Source organism: Perognathus longimembris, chromosome 14 (assembly GCF_023159225.1).
Source record: "Perognathus longimembris pacificus isolate PPM17 chromosome 14, ASM2315922v1, whole genome shotgun sequence".
In the NCBI taxonomy this organism is placed as follows: Eukaryota; Metazoa; Chordata; class Mammalia; order Rodentia; family Heteromyidae; genus Perognathus; species Perognathus longimembris.
The window spans coordinates 37,190,140-37,217,465 of record NC_063174.1 but is presented as its reverse complement, the minus strand read 5'-3'; the positions used below and the strand labels follow the sequence as shown (position 1 = coordinate 37,217,465).

General features: G+C 43.2%; 1 protein-coding gene and 1 pseudogene across 2 annotated transcripts in view; both read right to left on the bottom strand.

The window, feature by feature from the left end:
• Positions 1-18,528: 18,528 nt before the first annotated feature.
• Positions 18,529-27,326, bottom strand: part of Exd2 (exonuclease 3'-5' domain containing 2) — a 39,636-nt gene continuing 30,838 nt past the window's right edge. For both annotated transcript variants that reach the window (XM_048362242.1, XM_048362241.1), the window contains exons 6-9: positions 25,209-25,315; positions 24,870-25,005; positions 23,379-23,735; positions 18,529-19,978 (exon numbers count right to left, since the gene is read on the bottom strand). In XM_048362242.1, coding sequence (XP_048218199.1) covers positions 19,762-19,978; positions 23,379-23,735; positions 24,870-25,005; positions 25,209-25,315 — 817 coding nt within the window. In that variant the 3' untranslated portion in view covers positions 18,529-19,761. The remainder of the gene's footprint in view (positions 19,979-23,378; positions 23,736-24,869; positions 25,006-25,208; positions 25,316-27,326) is intronic.
• On the bottom strand, positions 26,172-27,149 carry LOC125363172 (annotated as a pseudogene).

Below are 27,326 nucleotides of genomic sequence, written 5' to 3'. Positions count from 1 at the left end.
CCTCTTCCCCTTCTCCATGGTCTCTGTGAGGCTGAGAAGCTAAAATCTTCACAGCATACCAGAGTGCCCACCAACATGCAAGGCCAGACCTCTCTGCTGTGAGCAGGGTTGGGCAGCCTTCGTTAGTGAGTTGTGAGTGTCTAGCACAGGGATATCTGTTGTGGGTGAATGAATGAATGAATGTACAGAGTGCCAGGCTATGACTAGTCACTATTATATTCCATGAAAAAAATCAGTCTTATAAGTGAAGACAGTGCTTGTTTTCCTGTTGAGGTGGTGTGTCCAGTCCTTTCTTTTCTTTCTTGGGCATCTGCTATGGCAGGCACTCCTTGGGATGGGATATAAAAATGAAAAGCCTGGTCTTAACCTCTGAGGGGTCTAGAATTGGCACTGGGGAATAATATGTAAATAATTGTAAGGTGATGCAATAGGGCTGTAGGGAAGCAGAGAGAGAGGGAGAGAGGCACCTTCATAAGTCAGAAGTCATTTGAGAACTTAGCTTTAGAGGATAAACAAGTGAGCAACACCTGGAAAGGAATTCTGGGAAGAAGAGTAAGATGAAAGTTAAATGAATGCATGTTTGTAGCATGGGGATGGCAATGGTAATGAGGCTGCAGGTGTAGCCATGGATCACAGATGTTAACATATGTCTTTTATGTCTTTGCTAGATATTCATTGTTGTTCAGGTAAGTTAAGAAGAACCATTTAGGGCTGGGAATGTGGCTTAGTGGTACAGTGCTTGCCTAGCATGCATGAAGCCCTGGATTCAATTCCTCAGTACCACATAGAAAAAGCCAGAAGTGGTGCTGTGGCTCAAGTGGTAGAGTGCTAGCCTTGAGCAAAAGAAGTGCAGGGAGAGTGCTGAGTCCAAATCCAAGGACTGGAAATAAAACAAAAAAAAAAAACCAAACAAACATCTAAAAATTTAAAGTGTGATATGATCATTATAAAAGTGAGTGAGGCTGGCCATAAAAGAAATGCAAATCAAAACAACATTGAGATTCCACCTCACCCCAGTAAGAATGTCCTTTATCAAGAAAACTAACAATAATAAATGTTGGAGGGGATATGGCCAAAAGGGAACCCTACTTCATTGCTGGTGGGAATGTAAACTGGTTCAGCCACTCTGGAAAGCAGTATGGAGATTCCTCAGAAGGCTAAACATAGAGCTCCCCTATGACCCAGCAGCCCCACTGTTGGGCATCTACCCAAAAGACCACAAACAAGAACACACTAAAGCCACCAGCACAACAATGTTCATCACAGCACAATTTGTCATAGCTAAAATATGGAACCAACCCAGATGTCCCTCAGTAAACGAATGGATCAGGAAAATGTGGTACATATACACAATGGAATTTTATGCCTCTATCAGAAAGAATGACATTGCCCCATTCGTAAGGAAATGAAAGGACTTGGAAAAAATTATACTGAGTGAAGTGAGCCAGACCCAAAGAAACATGGACTCTATGGTCTCCCTCATATGGAATAACTAGCACAGGTTTAAGCTAGTCACAGTGGAGGATCACAAGAGCCCAATAGCTATGCCCTTATGAATGCATAAGATGATGCTAAGTGAAATGAACTCCATGTTATGGAAACGACTGTTATATCACTGTTGTAATTACTTTCAACATGCGATGTGAAACCGTAGCTTCTATTGTTGATGATCCTCTTGTATCCCCTTCCTGTGGTTGTCCCGGCGCTATCACTGTATCTCATCTGAGTACCCTGGATACTGTATATACTGGTATTAGAACTAGGGAAGTGAAAGGGAATATCAAAATCAAGAGACAAAGGATAAAAAGCAAATGACCCCAAAAGCAATACTTGCAAAACCATTTGGTGTAAACCAACTGAACAACTCATGGGGGAGATAGGAAGGGGGGGGAAATGAGGGAGGAGATAACAAACAGTACAAGAAATGTACCCAAGGCCTAATGTATGAAACTGTAACCTCTCTGTACATCATTTTGACAACAAATAAGAAAAAAAAGTGAGTGAGGCTGGGCACTGGTGGCTCATGCCTGCAATCCTGGCTACTCAGAAGGCTGAGATTTGAGGACCATGGTTCAAAGCCAGCCCAGGCAGGAAAGTCCATTAGACTCTTATCTCCAATTAATCACAGAAAAAGCCAGAAGTAGCCCTGTGGTTCAAGTGGTAGAGCACTAGCCTTGAGTGAAAGGAGCTCAGGGACAGCATCCAGGCCCAGAGTTACAGCCCCAGAATAGGGGGAAAATGTGAGTAGGTTGAAGACTAGTGACAGGATTCATGATAAATATGAAATATTTATCTGGATGTGGGAGAAAGAGGAAAGACTCAAAGGATTGGTGATCAGTTGGAGTGGGCTTCAGAGAAAAGATTTGAGAATAGCATGCAAATCTCCTGCCTAGCCTAGCAGAGAGGTCAGGGAAATATCAGGTGACATGGAGAACCTAGGAGAAGGAATGAGCTAGGAGGTATGTTCAATTGAACCGGAGTTCTCTTGTGGTCACTCCAGGAAGGGATATAAGTACAGGTAGGTCAGAAGCTCAGGAAGAATGGACAGGGCTATTCAGAGATGAAAATCCAGGAACCCAAGTGGGGTGGCTGTCATGAAACCAACATGTAGGCATGGGGGAGAGAGACCATGTATGTCAAAAGCTAGGTCTCTGGATTCCTTGCGAGACAATGAAGAGAGAGAACGGTGTCTTTTTTCCCCCCTGATCTGCTAGATGTTTTGATTCAAGACCTTCCAACCTAAGCTATTAGGAATATTCATTTCTTTCTAGGAATCTTATCACCTGGTACATATCAGGGTGAACTCCTAGACCTAGGGCTTAAGTTTTGTCTCATTATCAAAAGGCCAGACAGTAAGACCTTAGAGAATTTGAGATGAAGAGACCCATGATCTTGATTCTGCAGTCCTTCAGCCTAATAGTGTTTGTAATTGATCTCTCCATTTTCTTTGTTTCTTTTCCTCCCTGCCCTCCCTCTACCCACCCCCCACCCCCAAGTCTCAGGTCTGGAACTCTGGGCCTAAGCACTGTCCCTTAGCTCCTTTTGCTCAAGGATAGTGTTCTACCCCTTGAACCACAGTGCCACTTCCAGTTTTTTCTATGACTAATTGGAGGTAAGAGTCTAACAGACTTTCCTGCCTGGGCTGGCATTGAATTGTGATCCTTAGATCTCAGCCTCCTGAGTAGTTAGGATGAGAGGTGTGAGCCACCTACACCTGGATCTCCATTTTCTTTTCTTTTCCTTTTTTTTTTGCAAATTCTGGGGCTTGAATCCAGGGCCTGCGAACTGATCCTGAGCTTCTTTTGCTCAAGGCTAGCACTCCACCACTTGAGCCACAGCGCCACTTCCAGCTTTTTCTGTTTTATGTGGTACTGAGGAATTGAACCCAGGGCTTCATACATGCTAGACAAGTACTCTACCACTAAGCCACATTCCCAGCCTCCATTTTCTTCTCTGATTTTTCTTTTTTTAGGTCTGAGACTGGGATTCAAACTGGGACCTGACACTTTCACTCACTGGCTAATGCTCTACAACTGAGCCATGCCTCTAACCCTGTTCCCTCCATTTTCCCTTTTCTTTTCTTTCCTTTTTCTTTTTTCTTTCTTTTTTTTTTCTTCTCATCAGTCACGTGCCTTGAATCCAGGGCCTGGGCACTGTCCCTGAGTACTTTCGCTCAAGGCTAGTACCACAATGCCACTTCCGGTTTTTGAGTGGTTAATTAGAGATGAAAGTCTCAGACTTTGCTGTTTGGGATTGGTTGGAACCACAATCCTCAGATCTCAGCTTCCCTGAGTAGACAGAATTACAGGTGTGAACCACTGGTACCTGGTTGATCCCTCCATTTTCTATGTGAAATTAGGAATTGGAAAGTAAGGGACCATTCCCAGAGATGGTATATAGTTTGGAGCACTCAGCCAGGCTGAGAATATCCATCTATATATTTTGAAATGTAATTTCTACTCCCTTACCAGTCAAAATAATTGAACAGGAAGAAAAAGCTGTTAATGCAGGAGGCGTGTAACACCAGGTCCACACTGCCTGGAAATTTACCATTTCAAAGCAATTGAGGGTTTTACAGCCAGCATTTACAGTTGTACATGTCCCCTCTCACTGAAGCCACCCTCTGAAGCCATCAAAAGGCCCATCAATCTGCCTTGGACACAAATTGTTCAGTGTCTGGAGCTGATGCCAGAGCAGAAAGGATTTTTAAAAAGCATCCTGCCATTTTATCAGTGTATAAATCTCGGAGCGTTTTCGCCTCGGAGGTGATGGTAAACAGATGGGCTGTCAAAGTGCTCCAGAGCCAGCAGCGGCAGTGCTCCGAGGTGGGAGTCAGACACCTCCTCCCTATCTCCTCCCTCTCTCCGCATCCCTGCCCTGTGTCCACACAGGTTGTCCTCTTCACCTAAGTTGACATTTCTCTCTCTGCTTCCCACCGTGACAGTAGCTCAGAGGGCTGCAGGTCCTTTCGTCCTTCTTGGATGTGCTGTCACTCACACCTCTGTGTGGTCCCTCATCTCAGTCTGGGGGCCAGTGGGAGAGACAGACAATAGATTTCGCCCACGGACTGTCACAGCTGTTCTCTCCTAGTGCTGTGTGTGTGCTGTGTGTGTGTGTGTGTGTGTGCGCACACGCATGTGTGTGTAGATGCTATGTGAGGTCTATTCTTCAACTAGAATTTGATTTGATTTCGGGTTTTTCCTGGCATTACTCATTTCTAATAGACACATATTTATCCACTAGAGAAAATTTCTCAATTGATGGCTAGTAATTTGTTTTTTCTTCCACCTCTGAATAACATTTCTCTACTAAAGTGAATACTGAAAAATGGAGGCAGGAAACCTGGGTTTTCCTCCCAGGTATGCTTGCCCAGGCTAGTGGCCCTGTAAAAGCCACTTATCTGAACCTCATGGGACAGAATTTTGGTGTAAAAGTTCTTAGAAGGCCTTTACTAAGGTTAACATTTTAGGATCCTATTTACTTGCTATAATATTTTAAACTATTCTCTACCCCAGCAAGAATTACTGGCAATAAACTATAATTTTATTGTCATTTGGTCTCAGCACATTACACATATACACAAATATCCAAACAATTTAAGATGTTCTACCTGATCCAGAATCTGAAGCCAGGCACTGGTGACTCATGCCTAGAATTCTAGCTACTCAGGAAGCTGAGATCTGAGCTTCACTGCTCAAAGCCAGCATGGGCAGGAAAGTCGGTGAGACTCTTACCTCCAATAAATTACTCAGAAAAAGCCAAAAGTGGTGCTGTGGCTCAAGTGCTAGAGCACTATCCTGTGCACAAAAAAAGGCTCAGGGACAGCACCCAGACCCTCAGTTCAAGCCTCAGGACCAGAAAAGGCCGGAGGGGGAGGGGGAGGGGGAAAGGGAGGGGGAGGGGGAAAGGGAGGGGGAGGGGGAAAGGGAGGGGGAGGAGGAGGGGGAGGGGGAGGAGGAGGAGGAGGAGGAGGAGGAGGAGGAGGAGGAGGAGGAGGAGGAGGAGGAGGAGGAGGAGGAGGAGGAGGAGGAGGAGGAGGAGGAGGATCTAAGATCTTCCAGATTACAGCAAGGAGAAGCTGTACTATAAATCGGTATATCCAGGGATGACTCCCAGGACATAAGAACTGGAGCAACAGAGACATTTTCATTTTTTATTCTTTTGTATTGTTTGAATTCTAGGCCATTTATTACCTCTTCTCAAACACCATGAAACAAAAACGTTATCTTCTACCAAGTGCAAGGTCCAGAGTTCAAACTCAAGTGCCAGTAAAAAGAAAACAAAAATCTCTTTAAGCACTGGTAGCTCATGGTTGTAATCCTCCCTTCTCAGGAGGCTGAAGATCTAAGATTGCAGTTCAAAGCTACCCCAGACAGAAAAGGCCACCAGACTCATATCTCCAATAAACCACCAAAAAGTGAGAAGTACAACTATAGGTCAAGTGGTAGAACACTAACCTTGAGCAAAAGAACTCAGGGACAGCACCCAGGCCCTGAGTTCAAGCCCCATGATTGACCCCCCCCCAAAAAAAAAAGTCAGCTAGGCACCAGTGGCTCATGCCTGTAATCCCAGCTAGTCAAGAGGCTGAGTTCTGAAGATCAAGATTGAAAGAAGCCAGCCCAGGCAGGAGAGTCCACGAGACTCTTACCTCTAATTAACTACCAAAAAGCCGGAAATGGCACTGTCACTCCAAGTGGCAGAGCACTTGCCTTGAGCACAAAAGCTCAGGGGACAGGGAGTTCAAACCCTGAGTTCAAGCCCATGACTGGCACATACACATAAAAAAAAGATCTCTTTTCCTTCTATCATGAACTTTTGTGCAGCTCAGTGTGGGAGAGAAGCCCAGTGATGGAGCTGGGGTCACACTGGCGTTTCCCCTCCCCATTCCAGGCCTTGCCTAAGATAAACCCCACTCTCCACTCGGGTTAAACAACAGCCCTGCTCTCCTGGCTGCCACAGAGCCACTTCCAGCCTTTTCTATGTATATGATATTGAGGAATTGAACCCAGGGCTTCATGTATACAAGGTGAGCACTTTACCACTAGGCCATATTCCCAGCCCCCTGGCTTGCCTCTTTTCCAACTATAATCTTGGATGGCACCATTACTTTCTTTCTTTTTTTTTTTAGTAACACCAATAGTTAATCTATTGGAACTGGAATGCAAGGAAATAATCTCATTTTCAATAGCTACAAAAATATTTAGAAATATTTAAATAGAATGGTGAAATATTTGCATAATGAACACTATAAAACAGTGATGAAAGAAATAAAAAAGATTGCAATCTGGAAAGTGGTAAGATATCCTGTGTTTATGGATTAGACAAATCAACACTGTTAAAGCTTCTTTCTACTCAGAGCAATCTACAAATTCAAGGAAATCCCAATCAAAGCATCCTATAATATATATTATTTTAGAATTAGAAAACTAATGGTGTAATTCATTTTGAAACCATGAAGGAGCCCTAAATTGTCAAGCCCATCTTGAGCCAAAATAAGAGACATTGTACTACCTGGCTTCAAAATATGCTACAAAGCTATGGCAATAAAAACAGTATGATACTGGCATTTAAAAAAAGACACACAAAATGGGGGGGCGGGAATGAGGGAGAAGGTAACAAGTTGGGTAAGAAATGTAGGAACTGCCTTACATATGAAACTGTATGCCCTCTGTACTTCACTTTGACAATAAAGAAGAAAAAAGAAATGTACTCATTACCTGACATATGTAACTGTAAACCTCATGTACAGCACCTTTACAATAAAATTTATTTATTTTTTAAATTAACTTTTATTACATCACAAGGTGATGTACAGAGGGGTTACAGTTACATAATAAGGTAGTAAGTACATTTCTTGTCTTATTTGTTACACCCTCCCTTATTTTTCTTTCCCTTCCCTTGTTCAGGTAAGCATATATACAATATCCAGTGTACTAAAGTCATATACAGTGACTACAGGGGGTATGCCAAAGGAATTTTACCTAGTACATTAAACATAATGACAACAATAGAATCCTCCTGTTTCCATCTCTTGGAGTTCATTTGGATTAGCCTCATCTTAGATAATCATATGTACATAGCTATTGTGATCATCTAATAGGTCTATCCTACACCTTTTTATGTTTATTTAGTAATTGTTTGGTTTTAGAGACATACTGTAAAGTCACTGACCAAAGCATGTTGAAATACCATTTGAAAAGAAGTTTGTTATTTTACAGACAGGGTCTCTACTATTCTCCCGCCCACCCCCCAACCAACCACATATCAGGGAGACCATGTGCCTTTGTTCTCTGTGTTCTAGGTTTGTCTTGCTCAACATTATTTGTTCAAGATCTGACCATTTCCAGGACTGGGAATATGGCCTAGTGGCAAGAGTGCTTGCCTCATATACATGAAGCCCTGGGTTCGATTCCCCAGTACCACATATATAGAAAATGGCCAGAAGTGGCACTGTGGCTCAAGTGGTAGAGTGCTAGCCTTGAGCAAGAGAAGCCAGGGACAGTGCTCAGGCCAAGTCCAAGGCCCGGGACTGGCAAAAAAAAAGATCTGACCATTTCCTTGCGAATGCCATTATCTTATCACTTCTAATTGCTATGTAGTATTCCATTGTGTACAGGTACCACATGTTTTGGATCTATTCATCTGTAGTGGGGCATATGGGTTGTTTAAATAGTTTGGCTATTGTGAATTGTGCAGCAATAAACATGGATATGCAGGTGTCTTTGTGGTATCCTGGAGGCACCATTACTTTCATGTCCCTTGCCACCACCACTCAGTGATGGCTGACTCCCTCTCCTCGCTTACTATTCACTGCCACCATGGATGTCCGTGTTCCCGGCTGGAACTGTCACTGGCCCACAGCTGACCCTGTTCAAGGTAGACTGCTTCACCTTGCTTCACATCCCACACCCTGCTGCTTCCAGAATCAGCACAGCCAACTGCCCACGAGGAAATTAAAAACATTATCTTTGTTCCTTCACATTCCTTTTTGCCAGGGCCCAAAGTTAAAATATTCTGAAAATTCCTTAGGTCTTATCAGTGGTCTCTGTGGCAGAGAGGGGAAAAGCCACACCGGTCTTCTGCAGTCCCGAGGCTTTATCTACTAAATGAGGCCTTCTGAGCAGGTCTCGGCATGCGGCCCATGTCATCTTGGGGAGTGCTGGCAGTACTGGAACACTGACCGTGATCTCAGATTGCCGGCTCCAGTGTCCAACACTGCAGTGGGCAGTCTTGCCTGCCTCCCCAACTGTACACCAGCCCAGGAGAGTCTGGGCTGTCCCCCAAAAGACTGTGGGAGAGTGAGCCAAGAAGGGCAGTTGAGAAGCCATGATAGAGTCAGACGAGCAGCAGCAGAGATGTGTACTTGGTAGGGTGGACAAGAGATGAGAAGAGACAAAGCATGAGGGAAGGCAGCTAGCTTCAGGGAAAAGAAAAAGCAGAGAGTAAAAACCAATAAAAGTATAACAAACAATGCCAGAAAGGCCTTAAGCTAAACCATGCAGAGAGCAGCGACAGGACAGTTAACATGAGTGGAGTTAGGTCAGAGAGGAGGGCTGGAGGCTCTGAGGTGGCCAGCATTCAGGCGCTGAAGGCAAGAGCACTAGCACAACATAAATCTCTCAGGAAGGGTCACTCACCTTCCAAGCTGTTGGGCTTCTTGGCTACAGCATGCAGACTCTATTTAAAACATACCAGGCATTTTGCCTCATTCTGTTTCCCTGCCCAGAAAAGACTAGAGCCAAAGGCAGAGGGAACCATTCCAGCATTAGGACCCTGTACAGATCATAGGCTGAGATGATGGGAGACCGCTTCCCTCTTCCAGAATGATCCCTCCTTCCATTCAACTCCAGGCCACCAGGCCACAAATCTGCTAGCATACTGAACAGTCCCCAAACCTCAACGACTATCTTTATCTTGTTTTCAAGCTTGGCAGAAAGCAGATGCTGCTCAGACATGGCAGTTGCTCTAAGAGGATGCTCAAAGAGGCTGCCAACCAGTGATTAGACTTCAGCTAGACAAAGGGGAAAGAAAGCAGAAAAGGGTGTCCAGGGTAAAAGGAGCCCTATGGGTTTGAAGTGGACAACACCACACTCCTTTCTCTGGAGTGTGTATCTCTGGGAGGTTCTAAGGACCTGAGTCCTAGCTACCTGCCACAGAGCAAGTATAAAAGGCACCTGGAAGTAGAAGTAGACACAGAAAGCCATAGCCGAAAAGCTTGTTTCCTCTCTTAGGTCAAAGGTTAGCAGGAATCTTCTTTCCTGGGCTCTTGAGCCCATGATTTGTGTAAATACCATTCACTAAGGATGAATAAAAATTCTCTGCCCTACAGGAGACCAATATGCTTGAAAAACTTAGATTATATAGTCTGGCACCGGTGGCTCATGCCTGTAATCCTAGCTGCTTAGGAGGCTGAGATCTGAGGATCACGGTTCAAAACCCAACCCAAGCAGGAAACTCCATGAGATCTTATTTCCAATTAATCAACAGAAAAAGCTGGAATTGTGCTGTGGTTCAAGTGGTAGTGTGCTAGCCTTGAGCAAAAGGAGCTTAGGGACAGCATTCAGGCCCAGAGTTCAAGGCCCAGGATGGGCAAACAAACAAACAAAAAACAAACCCTTAGTGTATAAATCAGAGAAAACTTTGCCTGTCTCAGGAGTTGGTTTTTCAAATAAATTTGAAGTCAACCCTATGTTTGAAGAAGTGAATAATTGTCCCAGTTCGTGTTTGTAAATATGGAATTCCAAATGTGAGATGTGAATGGCAAGGAGTTTCTGCCTAGAGATGCACCTATAATTTGCTTTTGGATTGCAATTAAGCATCACTTCAACAACAAGAAGAAAGCAGATGGTTGTGTTGCAGGCACTACTGTTAATAAATATGACTTCTGAAAAGTTTAATAAAGATTTTCAAATATATATGTATGTATGTACATATTGAGAATCCAATATAATAACCCAGCTTCAACCATTATGAATTTGTAGTCAATTTTATAAGACATGGAGTAGTTTTTCTTTTTTTGTGCAGGCCTTGGGCACTGTTTGAGCTTTTTTGCTCAAGGCTAGTGCTATCACTTAAGCCACAGCTCCACTTCTAGCTTTTTGATGGTTAATTGGAGGTAAGGGTCTCAAGAACTTTTCTTCACAGGTTGCCTTTGAATCACAACCCTCTGATCTCAGTCTCTTTAGGAGCTGTGATTACAGGCATGAGCCACTGGTCCATGGATAAGACATGGACTTGTAAGCCAGCTATCAGAGACAAAGGTGAACTGCTGAGTGGGATCTGAGGCTGTGTGATGCAGAAAAGTTCTGGATAATGCTGTAGACTGATGCCTAGAAAGGGTATGAAGCAGAGTACTGGTTAACAAGCAAAGAAGAAACTTGGGATTTAAAACTCAAACCACACACAAGTTCTCTTTGAAGGATATACAATTTGCAAATAATAATTATACTGATTATTTTCAAGAAAGTAAAGGACATTTCAGTATATATATATTTAAGGATTCTATACGTACACATCCAACTTACTTATTTATGTATTTATTTAGCCAGTCTTGGGGCTTGGTACTCAGGGCCTGTGCACTGTCCCTGGCTTCTTTTTGCTCAAGGCTAGCATTCTACTTCCTGAGCACACCACCACTTCCAGCCTTTTCTGTTTATGTAGTGCTGAGGAATCAAACCCAGGGCTTCATGCATGCTTAGGCAAGCACTCTACCACTAAGCCACATTTCCAGCACCCAACCTACTTTTTTTTTTTTGCCAGTCCTGGGCCTTGGACTCGGCCTGAGCACTGTCCCTGGCTTCTTCTCGCTCAAGGCTAGCACTCTGCCACTTGAGCCACAGCGCCGCTTCTGGCGGTTTTCTGTATATGTGGTGCTGGGGAATCGAACCTAGGGCCTCGTGTATCCGAGGCAGGCACTCTTGCCACTAGGCCATATCCCCAGCCTCCAACCTACTTTTTTAATCAACAAATTAAAATCAACTTTATGAAGCTTTGCAATAAATAACTAGGTGAGCTAGATGTGGTCTGCCTCATCTCAGGCCACCAAATTTACTGTTTTAGAGTAATTGGCTCAGCTAGATAAATATTCAACCTTCCAATCCGCAGAAGTCCATCATAATAGGTATTTCATTTAATATAAAACCCTCACCCTGGGCTGGGAATGTGGCTTAGTGGTACAGTGCTTGCCTAGCATGCATGAAGCCCTGGCTTCAATTCCTTAGCACCACATACACAGAAAAAGCCAGAAGTGGTGCTGTGGCTCAAGAGGTAGAATGCTAGCCTTGAGCAAAGAGAAGCCAGGGGCAGTGCTCAGGCCCTGAGTCCAAGCCCCAGGACTGGCAAATAAATAAATAAATAAACCCTCATCCTTTTCTATCTTCTTCAGTACTTGGAATGGAATCTAGGGCCTTGGGCATACTAGACAAGTTCTCTACTACTAAGCTACGAGCCTATTCATTTATATATTTTGTCCTGGCCCTAAGTAGAACTCAGGGCCTGAGTGCTGTCCCTGAGCTTTTTTTGCACAAGTCTAGCACTCTACCACTTGAAGCACAGCTCTACTACTTTTTGGTAGTTAATTAGCGATAAGAGGTTCATGGGTCTTCCTGCCCAGGCTGGCTTCAAATGATAATCTTCAGATGTTGGCCTCCTGAGTAGCCATGATTATTGGTGTGAGCCACCAGTGTCCAGATAATCTTTGTATTATTATTTTTTTAAGACAGGACCTTACAAAGTTGCTCAAGTTGTCATCAATATTGCAATCCTCCTGCCTCAGCCTCCTGAGCTGGGATTATAGGTATGTACCACTAGCTCCTGAGGGTTATACAGGTGTATACATTTGTCAAAATTCATCTAGCTACCCTCTTAGGCATGCATATACAATGCATTCACTATTGGCACTTCAATAAAGTTTTTGTTGTTGTTTGTCAGTCCCATGGGGCTTTTTTTTTTTTAATTTTATTTATTTATTGCCAGTCCTGGGGCTTGGACTCAGGGCCTGAGCACTGCCCCTGGCTTCTCTTTGCTCAAGGCTAGCACTCTGCCACTTGAGCCACAGTGCCACTTCTGGCTGTTTTCTGTGTATGTGGTGCTGGGGAATTGAACCAGGGCTTCATGTATACGAGGCAAGCACTCTTGCCACTAGGCCATGTACCCAGCCCCCCCATGGGGCTTTAATTCAGGACCTGGGCACTGTCCGTGAGCTTTTTTGCTCAAGGCTAGTGCCCTACCACTTTGAGTCACAGCACCACATCTGGTTTTCTAGTGGCTAATTGGAGATAAGAGTCTCAGGGACTTTTCTGCCTAGACTGGCTTTGAATAGTGATCCTCAGATCCCAGCCTCCTGAGTAGCTAGGATTACAGACATGAGCCACCATTGCCCAGCTTCAATAAAGTATTATTAACAACAAAAGCCCACCTCTGCATACAAATAAGCTAAAGGATTACTGTTTAGAGGTGTGCTGCGTTGGTGGTTCACAGTTCTTGCTTTGAGAAAACACCATGTAGACTTTTTGCAAAAACTTGCTGTTTGGAGAATACCACGACAGCATGTGCTTTTGGTTAAGCATTCCATGGATGAAACGTAACTCTTCTGAAATGCCGAAGGGATGAGGAAAAATATTGGCCAAGGTCAAGTTCTGCTGATCATTTCAAGGGGGACGGCAGCCAACTGCTGTACACTTGTATAATGTTTTAAAAAGAAAAACTAACCCCCAGTCATTTTCTGTCCCTTTTCTGAGCCAACTTTAGTTTTGCTCATTGTTATCCAAGAACTCAAAGGAATCCATATGTGTTATAGCTCAGGCCTATCAGCCTCCAGGGCCAAAGAGTCCACCTTGATTTCAAGTGAACAAAGTATGTTGGTGGGAGCTTTTATTTTATCTATAGGATATATGTCAGGACTTTAGGTACAGTTAGAAATGATCTAGAGAGAGCAGAGAAGTATACTTGAGCCTTCCTTTTGGCTAGCTGGTCAAGTTTTCTAGGGTAAAGAAATCATCCCAAATTAAAAGAAACTTGGAGCATGTGCCTGTATCTAGATGACTATGGAAAGAGCTCCAATTGTATCTCAATGATACTAATCTATGTTACACAAAGAAAAACCAGTATTTTCTCTTTGGGACTGGAAGTACACATGGACAGACTAGAAGATGTATTTTCTACCAAATCACAGGGAACAGATACAGACACAGAGATAGATGTCTTTTCTGCAGTTACTAACAGGCTGGTCCTTACATTTTGTGCATCTGTCTAGGTGATGCCCAGGCAAAGGCAAAGATAAATAGGAAAAGTCCAAGGGTAGCCAGAGAGATACTAGACGCAGACTCCAGAGACTCTTCAAGCTCCCTGTGAGTTATATCTAGGATTTGAGAATAGGTGGTAAACGTTCTAGATGTCTCATCTGTTCACAGCAGTCATGACATTAAAAAAAAAAAAAAAGAATATTTTTACTTACTTTTTTTTTTTTAAAGAACCTAATTCTAATCTGGATGTTGGTGGCTCACACTTGTAATCCTAGCTATTCAGGAGGATGAGATCTGAAGAGTGAAGTTCAAAGGCAGCCTGTGCAGAACAGTCCATAAGACTTGACCTCCAATTAACCACCAGAAAAACTGGAGCTGTGGCTCAAAGTGGTAGAGCACTAGCCTTGAGCAAAAAAGCTCAGAGACAGCACCCAGGCCCTGAGTTCAGGCCCCACCCCCACCCCCCAAAAAAGCTAGAAGTGGAAGAGTAGCTTAAGTGGTAGAATGATAGCCTTGAGAAAAAAAAAAAAACTAAACTAAAAGATAGCACCCAGGTCTTGAATTCAAGCTCCAGCACTGGCATAACAAACAAACAAATAAATAAAATATCCAATTCTATTCAATTCTCCATATACTTGGTTTCCTTTATCCTTCAAATGGGAAAATTCTCCCACTCTGGTCTAGTGTTTACAGTGCTCAGCAAACTCCCATCATTTCCATTCAACACTCGCAATGAACTTTATAGCACCGGCAACGTGACTAGAAATAAAGCTTTCCTTTCTTGCCTAACCAACAGTGGAACATCCCTGGTGAGATGGGCATTTTGACCTCAGGTGTCTCCTTAGTTAAGGAGACCAGGAGAACATGGTAGACACCTGCTTCCCTCATTCCTCTGCCTTCCGTGCAATGTTCATTCTCAGGGATGGAGTTGGGGGGAGGGGAGGGCTGTGCATTCAAACAGAGGGTGCACAGTACTCTAGGAAAGTGCAACATAAAGAAGTGATGGGCTCATGTCTGTGGTGGCACACATCTGTTATCGCAGAACTTGGGAACCTGAGGCAGGAAGGTAGAGTTCAAAGCCAGCCTGGGCTACAGAGCAAGCCCTTATCCAAGACAGAAGACAGAAGAGAAGCAACAGGATGTATTACAGAATACTATGGCTCTAAGAGCTTCTGCGGCACATCTAATTCAAATATCCAATTAAACAGGTTTTACAGAAGAAAAAAATTCAGAGAAGTTTACATATAGATGGTGAATAGAACCAGAACTGAGGTCATCAACCCACTCCTCCTTGAACTTGCTAGACATGACAAACTAGATTCAGAAAAAGCATCAAATAAATGTCTCCTTAAAAGTACCCATGCACCACGATGTCGTTTTTCTCAGTCCTTTTATGTTATCACTAAGTTCAAATTTCTGATTCTCATGAGGACTAAACTAGGTATTTGGATGGCCTGAGTAGTCAGAATTTCAACTCTGCCCCAGTGTGCCCCAGACGAGAAGGAAGGGCTTTGAGAAGCAGAATATAAGTAATGACACCAACTCAAGAATATTCTGCACCCCCACAGTGCAACAACAATAAAAATAAGTTAAAAAAAAGAATATTTTGAGCCAGGTGCTGATGGCTCATGCCTATAATTCTAGCTACCTAGGAATCTGAGATCTCGAATTGTGGTTCGGAGCCTGCCTGAACTAAGCAGGAACACATTGTCTATAACTAGAAAGTCAGCAGTTACCTCCTCAATGAGGATCTATTTGGAATACAGAGAACGCCAACCAAAGATGGCCACTGACAAAGATGGTTAGAAGGGAACAGGGTCTAGAGGTTCCCAAATAAAACACTGGCATTTAAAGACTGTGGTGCATCACGCAAAGACAGTGAGCAGCAGGTGGGTATGACCCATGTCAGAACACTGTGGGCTGCTGTCAGCCCTGTTCCCTTACCAGATGCATAAGTGTCCCAGGCCTGGGGCAGGCAAAGCTCTGGGCTCCAATATGAGGTGCAACTTGGTGACTTCCTAAAAAGTATAGCTTCCTTCTGAAATAAAAGTACTTGAGAGATGGTATACTGTTTTTATGTTGTTCAGATTGAGAGTTAATCAGCAAGAATAACTTTTATGACCTCTTTGTAGTTCATCTCTCTCAAGAAAACCTGATATTCACTGAATTCCTGAAGGGATTACATTCTCTAAAAAGACCATCTTTTAACACAAAAGTCAAATTACCAGAAAGATTTAGTTCAAATACATCACAATTAATAACATACCTCTTTTAGAAAAAACTACCTCTCATGAGGATAAGACGTAAGAAAAAAAAGAAGAAAGGAAAACAAATGAAAGAAAACTCAAGACATAGCAGTCAAATGCTGGGATCCCAACTAAGAAAGGAATAAGCTGAACCAAAGCTCTTTTTGCCGACTGGGTTTATAAGGAGTCAAGAGCAAGGGATTAAAATGGCTTTATTTCAACAGAACACATTTTGTCATTTCATCTGTCTCTGACATGAATAAGTAACTTATGGCTGCATATTTGTTGCAGCTCACAAATCCCTAATATATGTGCCTCATTCACTTTAGGATGGCACACTACTAATTTTTTTTTTGAGTTATCATATCTGGGCACCAGTGGCTCATGCCTGTAATTCTAGCTAGAGATTCTAGGCTCAGCTCATCCTAGGATCACAGTTCAAAGCCAACCCTGGCAGGAAAAAGTCTGTGAGATTATCTCCAGTTAACCAGCAAAAAGCTGGAAGTGGAATTGTGGCACCAGCCTTTTAAGAACAAAAGCTCAAGACAGCACCCAGGCCCAGAGCTCAAGGTACAAAAAATAGTAATAATAAAAATAAAAGTTTCCAGAAAAACATTGCAGGAGAAGACTTGGGGGAGACATGACAATAAAGAATAGAGGAAAGACCAAGTGCCAGTGATTCATGCCTATAATCCTCATGACTCAGGGGCCGAGATCCAAGAGTCAAAGTTTAAAGCCAGTCCAGGCAGAAAAATCTGAGACTCTTAACTCTATATAATCACCAGAAAGCTAGAAGTGCAAGTGTGCTTCCAGCAGAATAGTGCCAACTGTGAGTGGAAAAGCTAAGAAAGAACACAGGCCCTAAGTTAAAGCCACAGCACCACCAACAACAAAAGAAAAATATGTAAGAAAGGAAGCAGAGAAGAATCTCAGAAGCCCCTGCCATGGTACTATCCTCTCACAGTGACTCGTACGGAAGCTTAGTCAATGCCCAGAGATGTATCCCTAACATGTACTCTGGAAGGTAATACATGATTTGTATTCACTTCAACAGTGAGAACCTCCTCATAGTCCAGTTGTTGGGATTTTGTCCTAAAAATTTACCAGGATACAATCAAAGAGGTAAACACAGAAAATTCAACACAGTATCACTGGTAACAACAAAGGATCTGAAACAATCAAAATTCTCAAGAATGGGAATGGATAACTTAATGAAGATAGAGGTACTAGAAATTATTTTCAAAGATTTAAGCACACATTAAATTATTTATGACACTATGGAAGGGAGGAAGAAAAATTAAGATATTAACTTGTATATATGCTTAACCTTCAATTTTGTTTAAATTATATCTATATATCTATATATCTATATATAGATATATATAGAGAGAGAGAGAGAGAGAAGAGAAAATTATTGGCTGGATGCTGGTGGCTAATGCTTGTAATCCTAGCTACTCAGGAGGCTGAGATCTGAGGATCATGGTTCAAAGCTAGACTAGGCAGAAAAGTCTGTGAGATTCTTTTCTACAATTAACCACCAGAAAACTGGAAGTGAAGCTGTAGCTCAAGTGATAGAGCACTAGCCTTGAGCAAAAGAGCCCAGGAATGGTACTCAGGCCCCGAGTTCAAGCCCCATGACTGACAAAAAAAGGAAAGAAAATTATTAAACATACTAGCAAGTTTGTCTGTTCTATATAAAAGATGAGCACATACTACTTTTATATCAGAAAGAAAGAATATTGATATGAAATCTCTCATTCAAGGTGGCAACTGTCAGTCTTGGGGAAAAAATCTGCTAAAGTTCAAGTCAGACTCAGGAAAAAGATTGAAATCTACACAGCAAGTCTCTACTGAAAAGGCTGAGCTCCCAGGTGGCGGGCTGGACTCCTCTGCTCTGCTGCTACTCTGTTGGACTGGGTCTTTAGGGAGCTCCCCTGGTACAATGACCAGTACATTTCAGGTGCCTTGTGGACATTTTTCATCTTCGCATAAGGACTGAGGGGATGAGGTCAAGAGAACAACTCTCTTGTTTCAGAGGAAAAGGTTTTGTGTGTATGTATATGTTTTTAAATCAGCCTCTCAAAGTGATTCAAAATCAGCCACACGAATTTTAAACAGGTCACAAGTTATGTTTGGTAACCACATACAAAACTGCCTAGTTCTCAAAAATGAATACAAAAACAAATCTCTGAGTGCCATCTTGTGGCAAGTCTGACAAGTACCACGGCCAAGTACCTGGCTTCCTTCCATCTCCATGGCTCCACGGGATTTCTACTTTAGGTCTCTGAAATGCCTGTTTAAGGACAAGTAGGGGGGGTGGGGGCGGCAGTAAGGGTGTGCAGATGGGCTGGGTGGCTGCAGACTCAGCCTGGCAGCATTGTGTGTGTGTGTGTGTGTGTGTGTGTGTGTGTGTTATGGTGTAGCCAGGCACACATATCATGGTTCTGTCGCAAGGCAGACTAACAGCTCCTTGCCTAAGAATACTTACTGCTTTTATAAAATTACAAAGAAAAGTTTCACATTTTCAGTCAATGAGCCTTGTGCTTACAAGTAGTTTTATTTATCAATGTCAAATCAATTATCATGAACTTGTACACAATTCCAAAATAGAGCTCTTGTTGGATTCCGACCATAAAATTCTTTTAACTTAAGATCCTGCAAAAGAAGAAAGTCTTCCTAATAGTTTAGAAAATACTAGTCACTAGTAAATTGATTTCATACTCAAAGTAGTAGCCTAACATTTTAAAAGACAAAACATTAGCTTTGAATGCCTAATACCAATCTTGATGTCCCAGACCTCAGATGAGGTGACATCCTCATACTGCAACCTGACCAACAGGCTCTGGGAGTAAATTAAGTGCTGAGAATAGTGAAAATCTAATGGAGCACAGAACACTGAAGGGAGCTGGCATTAAAAGTCTGAGAAAGGATAATCTTCCTCTCAGAAAATGATTATTCGGAAAAGCTTACAGTTCTGGGCAGAAGTGTAATAAGCAGGCAACAAATAGCATGAGAAAAAGCATGCAGTGTGTCAAAGCTCTCCTGAGGAGAAGGTGTGTGTTTCTGTTTGCCCTTCACCCCACCCCGCCCCAAGGCTAAAGGCTGATTTCTAGAAAAGGATTTCCCTAGTGTTATAGTGGAAGCACAAGGCAGGAAGTCACTGCTTTGGTCCCATATGTGCAAAGGGGAGTTATTTTCAATTACATGAAATAAATGGAAGCAACACAAGGTGGGATAGAGCCAAACCAAGTGAATTATGGGAAATGAGAAATATGAGGTTGAACTGAGAAAATGATTTTGACTCCTTGGACACTTTTCCAACTTCAGAAAGAACATTTTCTCCCTCCTAACCTGACAGGAGTGATACTACTGGACAGCCTTCATCAGAGATAAGCCAAGATAGTGAGATAAATCAAGAGAAAACAATTACAAATATCTTCTCACAGTCCCAACAAGTCACTTTAGGGAGACGTCTTCTCCTTTTTCAGAGAGAAAACCAAAAAAGGAGAATAAAAACAAAGGCTAAAGCCTCTTATCTACAAAAATAAAAGAGGAGGGAGGAAAAGAAAGGATACTGATACTTTCCAGTTAAAATTCAAAACCACAAGCTGCCCTAAAATGGCGGCCCTGCTCCATCAGAAGTGCCTGCAAGTAGCGTAGGTGAGAACTCTAGTGTGTTACCCAGGCTTTGAGCACTGACAATGTATTAAAACAGGAAGAGGTGACTTTTCCACCTTGACTCCAGCTTCCCTGACCCGGGCAGAAAGCCAAAGTCACGACAGCTTGATGGGAAGATCCTCTCCGTATTTGCGGAGCAGCTTCTCATGGTTGTGGTCCACTGACCACTGCTGTGGTAGGTGCTTGGGCTGCATGGAGTCCAGGAAATGCTGTCGCCAGCGGCTCTCCAATTGCATGAGGGAGCGCAGCCCACCCTGGGTGTGCCTCTGCACCACCTTCAGCCCGTGAGGAACATAGTTTTCGTTGGAAATCCTGCCAAGACACAAAGTGCAAAGGGTCTGAGGGGAACAAATACGGACAGTCTCAAAGACAGCTTCAAATGCTACAGGCCACACACAAATGGGAGGTGATGGGCTAGTAACCTTGATCTTCTCATAACATCTTTCTTCTCTCTCTCCTTCTCCCTCTTTCTAGTTCAGAAATATGGTTCACAATCCAGCAGAAGGTATTTGGGGGTTTTCAGTTCTGCTTATAGAAAGGCCATGGCATGGCATAATGCTTAGGCCCGGTAGGGACACCCTGGGTCTGGCAGATGGTGGGTGAAGAATGTTGGTCTTGTGCTTAGTCAAAAGTTCCTCAGGTACCAGCTGTTCTTCTAAGATATTTGTTATTCTGAGCCAGATCTAGTATTAGTATGAGACTGTTAAATCAGTGCATGTGGCCTGGTTTCTTCAAATACTATAATTCCTCAGTTAATATGCAAAGCAGTCCATTTGTTCAGTGCCTTCACTCTCACATACAGAATACCAGTGAAATGCCCCCCTTCCCCGCTCAGCTGTGCAAAGGGTATTGTTGAAGAGGAAGACAAATCCTTGCTACTTCCCTAACTAGGCAGGAGGTCTTGATACTCTGAGAAGTCCATTCCCTTACCTCCAGTGCATAAAGACAATCTTTACCCCCACAGCCTCTCTTCTCTCCCTACACCCACAGGACTCACAGTCCTTCCTCCTGAGAATGTTAGCACTCTTCTAGTAGTTGCAGATATTCTATTATCTAACTAATGAGCTTCCCATTAACTTGCTGATCTGCCTCCAAACAGCTGTTCTCAGTCTAAATCTGGCTTCCATCTAGCTAACTCAGCAAGATGCATTTTAGAAGTTTGTGAGGGAAGAGAGCAGGTTAGAAGTTTTAGGAAATTCACTTGGGAATTAGTTAAAAGAGCCTCTTATTTGTAATATGACTATGGCAAGTTACTTAACTTTAAGTTCAAGGTATCTAATATAAAACTTAGAAAATATTTATACTAAAATTGCAGAGTAGTTATGAGAATAAAATCAGTAATTTGTTTTGAGTGAAAAGACCTTTTTAAGTACCAGGTATAATATCCGCATTTACTAATAAGAGATCAAAGACTTTTAATGCCTCAGGTTGTTGTAGGAAATGAGACAATTCACATGAAGCTTATTAGTTTGGTGCTCAAGCATAGTGTACCTGTAAATATCTAATATCTGTTTAGTAAATATTTGCAAATAACTGTGACATCTGTAAGCATGAGTGAAATAAACTGTAGGTTGTTTTTTTAATTTTTTCTCAATCCTGGGTCTTGAACTCAGAGCCTTGACATGGTCCCTGAGACTCTGTATTCAAAGCTAGCATTCTACCACTTGAGCCACAGCAACACTTCCAGCTTTTTCTGAGTAGTTTATGGGGGGGAAAAGGTCTCCTGGACTTTCCTTTGAACTGTGATCCTCAGATCTTAGCCTCCTGAGTAACTAGGATTTACAAGGGTGAGCCACTAGCACCCAGCTTAATTTAATTTTTTTTTGTCAAATTGATATACAGAGAGGTTACAGTTTCATAGTTTAGGCATTGGATACACTTCTTGTACTGTTTGTTACCTCCTCCCTCATTCCCTGCTCCCCCTTTCCCTTTCCCCCCATGAGTTGTTCAGTAGATTTACACTAAACAGTTTTGCAAGTATTGCTTTTGTAATCGTTTGTCTTTTTTACCCTGTGTCTCTTGATTTTGGTATTCCCTTGCAGTTTCCTAGTTCTAATACCTGTATACACAGTTTCCAATGTACTCAGGTAAGATACAGAGATAGTGAAGGTACGACCATAGGAAGGGCATACAAGAGAATCATCAATAATAGAAGCTACGGTTTCACATCGCATGTTGAAAGTAATTACAACAGTGATATAACAGTGGTTTCCATAACATGGAGTTCATTTCACTAGCATCATCTTTTGTGTTCATAAGGGTATAGCTATTGGGCTCTTGTGATCCTCTGCTGTGAGTAGCCTAAACCTGTGCTAATTATTCCCTATGAGGGAGACCATAGAGTCCATGTTTCTTTGGGTCTCGCTCACTTCACTTAGTATAATTTTTTCCAAGTCCTTCCATTTCCTTACAATGGGGCAATGTCATGCTTTCTGATAGAGGCATAAAATTCCATTGTGTGTATGTACCACATTTTCCTGATCCATTCATCTACTGAGGGGCATCTGGGTTCCAAATTCTAGCTATGACACATTGTGTTAATTTAATTTTTGAATAAATAATAAGTATTTGTGGGCTGAGATATGGCTTAAGTGGTTGAAAGCTTGCTGAGCAAGGCCCTGAGTTCAAACTCCAGTACCACAAAATTTAAAAAAAAAATTAAAAGTGGGGCTGGGAATATGGCCTAGTGGTAGAGTGCTTGCCTCATATACACGAAGCCCTGGGTTCGATTCTTCAGCACCACATATATAGAAAAAGCCAGAAGTGAAGATGTGGCTTAAATGGTAGAGTGCTAGCCTTGAGCAAAAAGAAGCCAGGGATAGTGCTCAGGCCCCGAGTTCATGCTCCAGGACTGGCAAAAAACAGAAAAAGCAAAAAAAATTAAAAGGAATGCTTGCTATGAAGTTTTTATTGGTTTATTTTTCTGGTTGATAACAAAGACGCTGCTGGCAGCCAGCAGCACTCTCGGGGTTTTCTGGAGCTCCAGTACTGCTGGAAAACAGCCCCCTATCTGGCAGCCCAGAACTGTTGTCATTAGAGCCACACATCCATTCAGTTCTCAGGACTATGAACTTATTTAGGAACAGAGTTTGGCCATGTGAATTTAATGATGTACTCATAGGAAAGGAGGGCAAGAGCAAAGTAGGAAGGAAAAAAAAAAAAGAGAAAAATCATTAAAAGGACAGTAATCTGCCTGCTATTCCACTCAATGGGCCACAACCCTGGAGTGCAGGTAAGACAGTAAATGTGACAGCATTAGACAAAATTCTTGCAAACCTGTGTACAGGGTTAGAAACACAAAAACTACTTGTACTCTACTTCATGAGGAACTTCAAAGGTGTCGGATATTATTAAACTAATCGTTTTTTGCTTCTGTGCGGACTTCAGGACTTTGCTTTGCACAGCATGCTCAGGTACAATTCCACTGCACTGAACTCTCAAGTCATGAAAACGACTGGACTAAAAGGGTCAATAATAGATACATACCTCACACAAGACAATTCTCCTATGACAAGGAAATTCTCAAATAGACTATTTTATTCCACCCTCAGGGTATCATAAACTCCTAGACACTGGGTTAGTAAGCAGGAGGTTGGGCACTGTATATAAGTGGAGAATGCTTGTCCCTGGCAAGCACTGTCACAAAGTAATAAGGGTTAGAGTCACTGGGTTATTCCCCAATCCCTTCTGTGACCAGAACAGTAGGTTGTACCTTGTCTCCAGGTTGGCAGCCTCTTGGAGCATCTCCTCTGTGATGTTGTCTGTGCTATAAAATTCTCTGAGTGCTTGTAGCAGCTCCTCCTTCCGATGTTCAGGCAGGCTCTCAGCGTTGAGCAGGGCCCTGGCCCCAGAACGCACCTGCCGGCGCTCAGAATCCTCTAGCAAACGTAAGCCCTCCTCAGAGCCAATGGGGGCCTGGAACTCCTTGGCCAGCTGCTGCTTCAGAAGGTTGTCATAGTAGTTGGAGATGGCATGGCAGGAGGTACAAAGCAGCAGCACATCATGGGAGTTGTGGTCCTTCATCTCAATAGGGAAGTGCTTCCGGTACTCATGTGGAATCACATTCTTCCTGGAAGAAGCAGTGCTTATCAGCAAATGACACATAGCACATAGGGAATCAGGAGGTTCCTGGCAGACAGACCTGGCCTAAACGTGACTGAAAAGCCGCTCTGGGCACCACAATCCAAAAAAGCCCTAACTGTGCCCTTAGACTCCTACCTACTGCTTTACTACCTACCAGTGTTTTAGGTTCTCCTGTCCTTTAAAGTAAATACAGATCATCTGCTATCAGGCTTCAATTGAGGGGTGGGCACACACACAGGTTAACAACAGCCTTTAAAAGAGGCCATGCTCCCAGAAAGCCCCAGGAAAATGAAAATAAACTCTAATCGCTTTTGGTATATGGAAAACAATTCTCTCAAAAAATAAAAAAAAGGCTAGGGGCCCGAGTAAGCCAACTTTCTTCATCGGAGGAATCCCTTACTCTGATACTATTTCCCTGCTTTACCAAGGCCTATCATTATTTTCTAGAGAGAAGTAGGCTCTCAGCAAAATACTTTTGGCAGCAAAAACTATTTGTCTCACTTTGAAGGAGGAGAAAGGAGGAAAGTGAATTACCAGAGCCAAGGCTGGTGGCACATATCTGTAATCCAGTCCTTGGACTGTGAATCTGAGGCCAGCGGGGCCACATAATGAGACACAATCTCAAAAATAAATAAAAAAGAAAAAGAGAGAGGGAGGAAAGGAGGAAGGGAAGGAGGGAGGGAAGGAGAGAAGGAAGAAGGGAAAGGAAAGAGGGAAGGAGGAGTGAACAAACTGGTGCCCAGCAGGCAGCCTTACCTTCACTATATGAAGACCTTGATGTAAAAGAGAAGCCTCTGAGGAAGTTTGAGGCCTTAAGGGAAGATGATAAGGACATCATTTCTGAAGGAAGTGGGCTTCAGTCCTTATGAGCAGGAGAGATCACTTTCTCAGTGGCTGATGGCTACTGGGAATAGTACTGCATTCCAGAGACTAAGAACTGTCATTGGTCATTAGGGGTGGGAGCTGCTGGAGAAGCTCCTGGGGAATCTAGGGCACCTAGGGGGAAGCCCTTCAGCCACAGCGGATGGATCCAAGCAAGGCCTCTGATGGCTCTGCATGTGGCTACACAGGCAATTTCCACCCGAGGCAGACAACAAGGGCAGCCTCACAGCACACTCACCGAATGTAGGAGTCTGTCTTGCCGCACACTACACAAAGGTTCTCCTTAACCATCAGGTAATAGTCTCCTGGGGATTCAGGTCTTCCTGCAGGTTCAAACTGCAGCCTGACCACAAAGGGATCTTCACTCACCAGCTCTTAGAGAAAAGACAAGGCATCAGTGTCAGGCTGTCCCTCCGCCCACCAAGAAGCAGCTTAACTAGCAAAGCCAGGCTGTGACTACTCAGTCCACATACCTCAGGGTCTTTTTGCCTTCCTCTATCCACCCTCTACCTAGTCCCACTCCCACTAGTACTCATGCACCTAATTATAGCTAAACTATGACCACTGAATCGCCTACCTCCAATCCCTTTGTCCAGGTACCACTGAGCTTTTCTTCTATCACAAGTGCAGAGAGGCTGTCCATCAGGAGCATGAAGAAAGCAGTTATCATAAAGAGGTGATTTTCTGCAGGGAAGAGAAAGAGAAATCTCACATCACTGAAAATGAGATTTCTCATCCAGATGCTGGTGGCTCATTCATGCCTGTAACCCTTATTACTCAGGAGGCTGAGATCAGAGGGTTGCAGTTCAAAGCCAGCCCAGGCAGGAAAGTCCATGAGATTCTTATCTCTAATTAACCACCAGAAAACAGGAAGTGGTGCTAAGGCATAAGTGGTAGAGCATTAGCCTTGAGCTGAAGAGCTAAGGGACAGCACCGAAGCCCAGAGTTCTAGCCCCCACAATCGACAGGAAAAAAAAAGAAAAAGAAAAAAAGAAAATCAGATTTCTTGTTTATCTAGAATGACATTCAGTTCTAAGCCAGTGTTTTTCTTTAGCCAGTGAGAGTTTTCCTGTATAACTTATTCCTCTGTCAGTACTTGGGATGGAAGTCTGGTCTCTGAAGCAAAGTGCCTTTAGAAATTGGGCACTTTAGGACTAGAAGCAACCTTGACTATTGATCAAGAAACCTGTTGCCTTCTCATTCTTTCTTCTGCATGACTTAAACTATTCTCAGTGCTACAAACGGACACACCAAATTAGAAATGCCCATGAGACTCTTATCTCCAAAAACCACCAGAAAATTGGAAGTGGAACTGTGGCTCAAAGTGGTAAAGCACTAGCCTTTCATGAAAAAGAGTTCAAGCTGCCAATTTTTATACTTATGGACTAGGACACTAGGAAATGAATTGGGTGGTCTTTATATAGCTCTGCAGTAGACACAAATAGAAATAGAGCAACAAAATAAACTTTTATCACTGGGTTAAACAAGCAAACTAAAACTTTTTTAACGTACAAATGATTTAATTAGGCTCTTAGTAAGTTTAGAAGAGTATTTTGTGAGGATAAATCCCATTTGTTAGAGCAAATAGAGATCTCAGCCTTGGAGTTGAGGAACAGCTTTGATTTGGGGTAGAATTTGTGAGTTCACAGAACAACCTTGCGCTGCTCTGTAACCTCGTATTTCTCTTTTGCTGTGTGAAAAAGCTCGCCCTCCTGGTGTCTGGGCTTCTGCAGCTGCTGCTTCTTGAAGTACTCATTGGTGAGGTGCTTGGGGATCTTCACCTTGCTGATATCAATTTTTGTGGAGGTGGCAATAACAAATTTCTGGTGTGTTCTATGCAGAGGAACACCATTGAGGGGCAGAGGTCTAGTCACAAGTAGTAAGGCACTGCCCAGCTGCTTCAAGAAAACCACTCTATTGCCTGTGTGGCGCCCAGTGAGGATGATGAGGGTGGTCCCTGGAGTGATGCGGCCCCGCAGCCTTCGCGCATGCTGACTCAAGTGCTTCTTGCCATGGCTCAGCAGCTTCCGAGGCACATGTTCAGTGGGGTGGTATCTAGGCATTTTTAGAAGCTTAACCACCTGGGTACCTCCGTTCTTGTCTCCACCAACTGGTTTTGTGACAGTCCCAAGAACTTTCTCCTTCTTTTTCTTTTCAACCTTCGACTTAGCAGCTGAGTACTTCTTCTTGTACATGGCTTTTCTGGAATACATAGCAGACCGAGAATATCTGCCAATTCCTCAACCAGGACTGGGTTTTGGCTGCAGTGGGGAGTCCCTTTCTTGGGCTTTTTAGACTTAGGGGAAGCCTTCTTTACCTTGCCATCGGCACCAGCCTTCTTGACTTTAGGTTTCTTCTCCTTAGTGTCTGGCTTCTCAGCCTTTTCACCCGCCATGGGGAGGCCTCTAAGTTGAATGTGGGCATGTTCGGCCGTTGTAGGTGTCAAATTAGTATCTTCCAGTTTCAGATGGCAAAGGATTGGGGGGTCCTGAAATTAAGTCTTGCAGAGGCAGCAGCCATTCTTACTTTGCAAGACGGGAAAGAGCTAAAACTTTTAAAGTTCAAGATAGGGCTGGGAATATGGCCTAGCGGTAGAGTGCTTGCCTTGTGTACATGAAGCCCTAGGTTCGATTCCTCAGCACCACATATACAGAAAACGCTGAAAGTGGCTCTGTGGCTCAAGTGGCAGAGTGCT